General features: G+C 39.6%; 1 protein-coding gene across 1 annotated transcript in view; it reads left to right on the top strand.

The window, feature by feature from the left end:
* The window catches only part of LOC149130799 (runt-related transcription factor 1-like), a 39,315-nt gene that overhangs the window by 34,241 nt on the left and 74 nt on the right, over positions 1-5,000 (top strand). The window contains exon 2 of the mRNA XM_089343608.1: positions 4,900-5,000. This exon is cut by the window's right edge and continues 74 nt beyond it. Within this exon, the coding sequence (XP_089199734.1) occupies positions 4,900-5,000 (101 nt within the window). The remainder of the gene's footprint in view (positions 1-4,899) is intronic.

Genomic DNA, 5,000 nt, shown 5'->3' with positions numbered 1-5,000 from the left:
GTGGTATGGGGTTGTTGGCGGTAATGTTTGTGGTCGATGTGGTGGCAGCGGCGGCGGCGGCGGTGGATGTGGTTGTGGTTGTGGTTGTAGTGGTGATGGCGGCAGTGGTAAATAATGTCGCTGGTCGTCCTGTGGTAATTTATCGGCGGTTGTGATGTGGTGACGTTGATGCCGTGACACGCAGCGAGGTGGCGTCTTTGATAGTGTCAATGCCAAAATCACCCCGACCTTCACCTCCACCACCCCCACACACACCTGATTTAGCTGCAAGACATATAAAAAGACGCTCCAAACATGACAATCCAGCCTAATTTATTTTTCAAAACGTAGGATATCTAGTAATACATTCGCCCAGTGTGATCTACCCTTTCGTCAAAACAAGATCTTAATTTACGGTAGTTTTTGGCTGTTATTTCTAGCAAACTGACATTCCTAATAGAGACATCTTCATTTGCTTTTCTTGTTGTTGTTATTGTTTAATACTTGGTCACTCACGGTCAAGCAGACGTGTAGCAAAATAGAACCTCTTAGCTTTGACCATAGTTTATCTTGGACTATAGTATTCAATGTGTCCTTCCTGCTTAAGACAAACGAAAGATTTGGCTTCTATTTCTAGCAAGATACCGCTCCACGTAAGATCTTTGCTGTTGTTGTTTTTTGTTTAACCCTAAGTAAAATATAAAAAGAAAACAGCCTAGCTGTGACCATGGTTTACCTAAGACTACACCATACAATGTGTTCTTCCTGTTTAAGACACAAAAGGTCGTTATTGAAAGAAGACATAGTTGCTATTACTAGCATATCGTGTGACCTCATTGTCGTAAAGCGGTCTGGCGCGGTGTCGCAGTGGCGGTGGTGGTGGGTGTCAAGGAGTATAGGGGGTGGGAGGCACGGAAGGAGACTTGTAAAGATGTCATCGCCAGCTGCCATTGTGTGCCATCCCTTAATGACGTCGACCCTTCAGCTTCCTCCACCAACTCTTCCTCACATCCCTCACCCCCACCTGACTCCACACCATTTCTTCCTCTCCTTAGACAATCGAGGGGCGAGGTGGGAGGAGAACTACAGAGGTCACGCTGCTAGTGGCGGTGGCGGTGGTGGTGGTGGTGGTGATTATGGTATTGGCGCTTGTGGTTCACAGTAGCGGTGTAGCTAAGGCGGTGGTAGTGGTGGTAGCGGCGGTGCTGGTGATTATGGTATTGGCGCTTGTGGTTCACAGTAGTGGTGTAGCTAAGGCGGTAGTGGTGGAGGTAGCGGTGATGGTTGTGGTGGCGGCGGTGGTAGTTGTACTTGTGGTCTTGATGGTGGTATTGCTTGTTGTAGTGGTGGTAGTAGTAGTAGTAGTAGTAGTAGTAGTAGTAGTAGTAGTGATAATGACTGTAGTAGTTTTCGTGATGATGGTGGTGGTGGTGACAAGGTTTATAATGATGTAGTATTGGTTGTTGTAATGATGGTGGTGCTGGTGCTGGTAGTAATGGTAACGGCTGATGTGAAGGATGTGGTAACCACCACCACCACCACCCATTCCTTGCGGTAGTTGCGGTGCTGGTGGTGGTGGTGCTAGTGGTGGTGGTGGCGGTGGGGCGGGTTGTTTACCGATCTGTGCGGTTTCCGTGATGAACATAACACTAATGGTTGGAAATTGTTGTTGTTATGTTTTTATGGCTCATGTTTGTTTCTCTTTTATTTTTTCTTTGCTCGCGACATTCCCTACGCCAACTCTGAGATATATATATATATATATATATATATATATATATATATATATATGTATGTATGAGAGAGAGAGAGAGAGAGAGAGAGAGAGAGATAAAGTGGGAATGTGCGAAACTATCGGGCTTTGAGTTACTCTGTAATATCTGCCGATTATTAATAATAAACAAACAAAACAAAACATATGTATACTCGTGTTATGACCTATATTCCAGTTTGCATCAGCATACATATACACATATTTATATCTATGTCTGTATGTATGTATATATATATATATATATATATATATATATATATATACATATATATAAATATATATAAAATACAAAAATGGGACAAGAACGCAAAACATCCAGACAGACAATACAAAGTAAACAAGGACGGGTCATTCGGAGTTTTCTTTCCCCAGTCGAGTTTCAGATTATCTTTGCAATTTCGGCTGGTTATACTCGAGATTGCTCCAATCTGGCCAACCCCAAGGAAAAACTAAGCTATAAGAGCACTAGATTCCTTGGAAGAAAGCAGCGAATGTATACGAAAACAAGGCCGGAAAAAAACCCCCAGAGAAATGTTACGCAAATACAAATGCAATAAACAGGACATAGCTATATATATATATATATATATATATATATATATATATATATATATATATATATATATACATACATACACACACATATAACTTAGATATGTTTCGACCAAAGATTGGTCCAGGTTATGTCTAACTTAATAGCACCACCTGATAGGATTATCTAAATCCTTTAAGTCAAGTTTTGTAGTATCATGGTCCATTCGAGTAGGGAGTTCTTGTTGTGCGAGTTGTATCAAGATATGGGTGGCTTATCTGGTATTCCTTGAAGAAATTTGTCCAGGTTCCGCTTAAAGCTGATGGGATCCTTTTCCTCTTTGATCAGTTTTGAGACAGGGCCTGTTGAAGAAAAGAAATTGTGTTGCAGTGTATTTATGTGTTGTGATCCTGAATTGGGTAGGGGGCGTAAGGCCCGTGGTCCTAGCCTTGGATGAATTTTGAAGCTAATGCTGAGGTCGTTTGGGCAACGCTGTCGGTATATTCTCCACATCGTACAAATGAGGTACTGCTCGCGGCGGCACTGGAGAGAGTAGAGTTTCAAGGCTTTAAGGCGGTCCCAGTAATCGAGATCAGTCATGCCCTTAATTCTTTTAGTGAATGCCCTCTGAGGTGATTCAATTTTCGAGATGTTTTGTTTTGTATGGGAAGACCACAGGGGGCAGCAGTATTCGAGGTGTGGCCGTACAAAGGAGAAAAGTGGAATGATGACACCTTGTTCTCTGGACCGGAAGGTTCTTAGGTTCCAGGAGCTCATCCTACGAGCAATATCGACTTTATTGTTGATGTGGGCACTCCAACTGAGATTGTTATCAACAATTACTCATAGGTCTCTGATATTATTAGATACTATGAGAGGTTTCCCTACTTACATACATCTATATATACATACATACATACATTCTTACATACATATATATATATATATATATATATATATATATATATATATATATATATATATATAGTACATTTGGTTTGTATGTGTATATACTGTAAGTCTGTTTTGTGTATATGTTACATTTAAGAAGACATTCGTTGTGTAACACGTAAAGGCGTCACGACATATACACTCACTCACACACACAGACATACATACACTCACACCACACACGCATGTATATGTGCGAGTGTGTGTTAACATATGTAGAACAGTTGACACGACAAAGTCCTCGAAATGGCTTCGGCAACAATGGAATATAGCATTATACCAGCCACTGTTATTTTAATATTTTATTCACATATTTTCTATCAGAGAAAAACTTGTATAAATCGTCTGTTCGGGTTACTATGGTTTCCCTCTAATTTAACTTGACCTACACCGGAAGCTGCCTGCCATCTTGCCATTGTTCACTTCCGCTTTCTTCTCAGCCGCAGCTTTTAATATGTCTACGTTTGTATATATGCATTTCATATATATTTATATATATATATATATATATATATATATATATATTCATTACCTAAACATATACACATACATATATGTATGTGTGTGGATATTTTATTGTGTAATTTCATATACGTTTTTACGTTTTTTCTCTCTCTATATTCAGGGTGTTTTTCTTTTATTTCATATATTATAATCATTTGCCGCCATCATCCCCTCTGGTACTAACAATCTCTCGATTGTATGTGCGTGTGTGTGTGTGTGTGTGCGTGTGTGTGTGTGTGGTTATCGTCTTAAATTCAGGTTATCATCTTAAAGCTTGTTTTAAGAACGTGGGGGTGACTTAGTCTCGAGAGTAGAGTCAGATTCATTACAAGCTCCGTGTCGAAACTTCAAGTTTCCACTCGAGGCCATGAATATTTTCAGCCACCATGTAATTGACCTGCGGATTAGTCTATCGGTTCCCATATCAGCACCCTTCTATATGAGGGTATACACATGCATTCAGATTTATTCATATATGTTTGTATATGTATATTTTATATCTGTGTTAATAATGACGTAGCATCTACTGTATAACTGAGGAGGTTATGAAACAGCTGTAAGCATATGGAATAAACCTCTACTCTCTCACCTCACTTCTTTTATCTGTTCCAAATACATGCGTGTGTGTGTGTGAGACCCTCAAACGCGTGCATGCTCGCACAAATAGTGAGATAGTAAGAGAGAAGGAGGAAGAGAACAGTAAGATGACTGGAGGATTATTTGGCTAAGATTTCTAGCAGGTTCGGCTACTTCATAGTAGTCGTCTTTGTTTCCTCATACAAAAGTAGACATATGCATGAAACATTAGTTCTAGGGAGATACGAGTGCTATTTCTACGAGGTCTACCCACCACAAATTGGCCTTCTACATTGACATATACATATAGTAGTTTATAGTGTGCGATTTATGTGATTTAGTTATAGTTTTAGCACTTCAAGATATCGAAATACTTTACTTCTTTTTAAAAGGCTGACATAAGAGAGAGTGACAATTTTTTTCTTTAATCTTACGCCATTGCACACTCTTCCTTTTCTTTCTCTGTCTATTTTCTCCATGAATGTCTCTCACTCTTTTAACAGTCCCTTCATCTCTCTCTCTCTATCTCTCTTTCTCTTTCTCTCAACCTATCTATCTATATTTAATTCTCTCTCTATTCCAGAGAGAGGCAGAGAGAAAGACAAAGAAAGATTAAAGAGAGAGACAGGAAGGAAGAGAAGAAAAGAGTTTGACGTAACACAAACGTATTTTCGAATCTTTCTT

This window comes from Octopus bimaculoides, chromosome 27, assembly GCF_046866305.1.
Source record: "Octopus bimaculoides isolate indiv1 chromosome 27, ASM4686630v1, whole genome shotgun sequence".
NCBI classification, from domain to species: Eukaryota; Metazoa; Mollusca; class Cephalopoda; order Octopoda; family Octopodidae; genus Octopus; species Octopus bimaculoides.
Note: the sequence above shows the minus strand (reverse complement) of the source record. Positions and strands in the feature narration are given on the sequence as shown.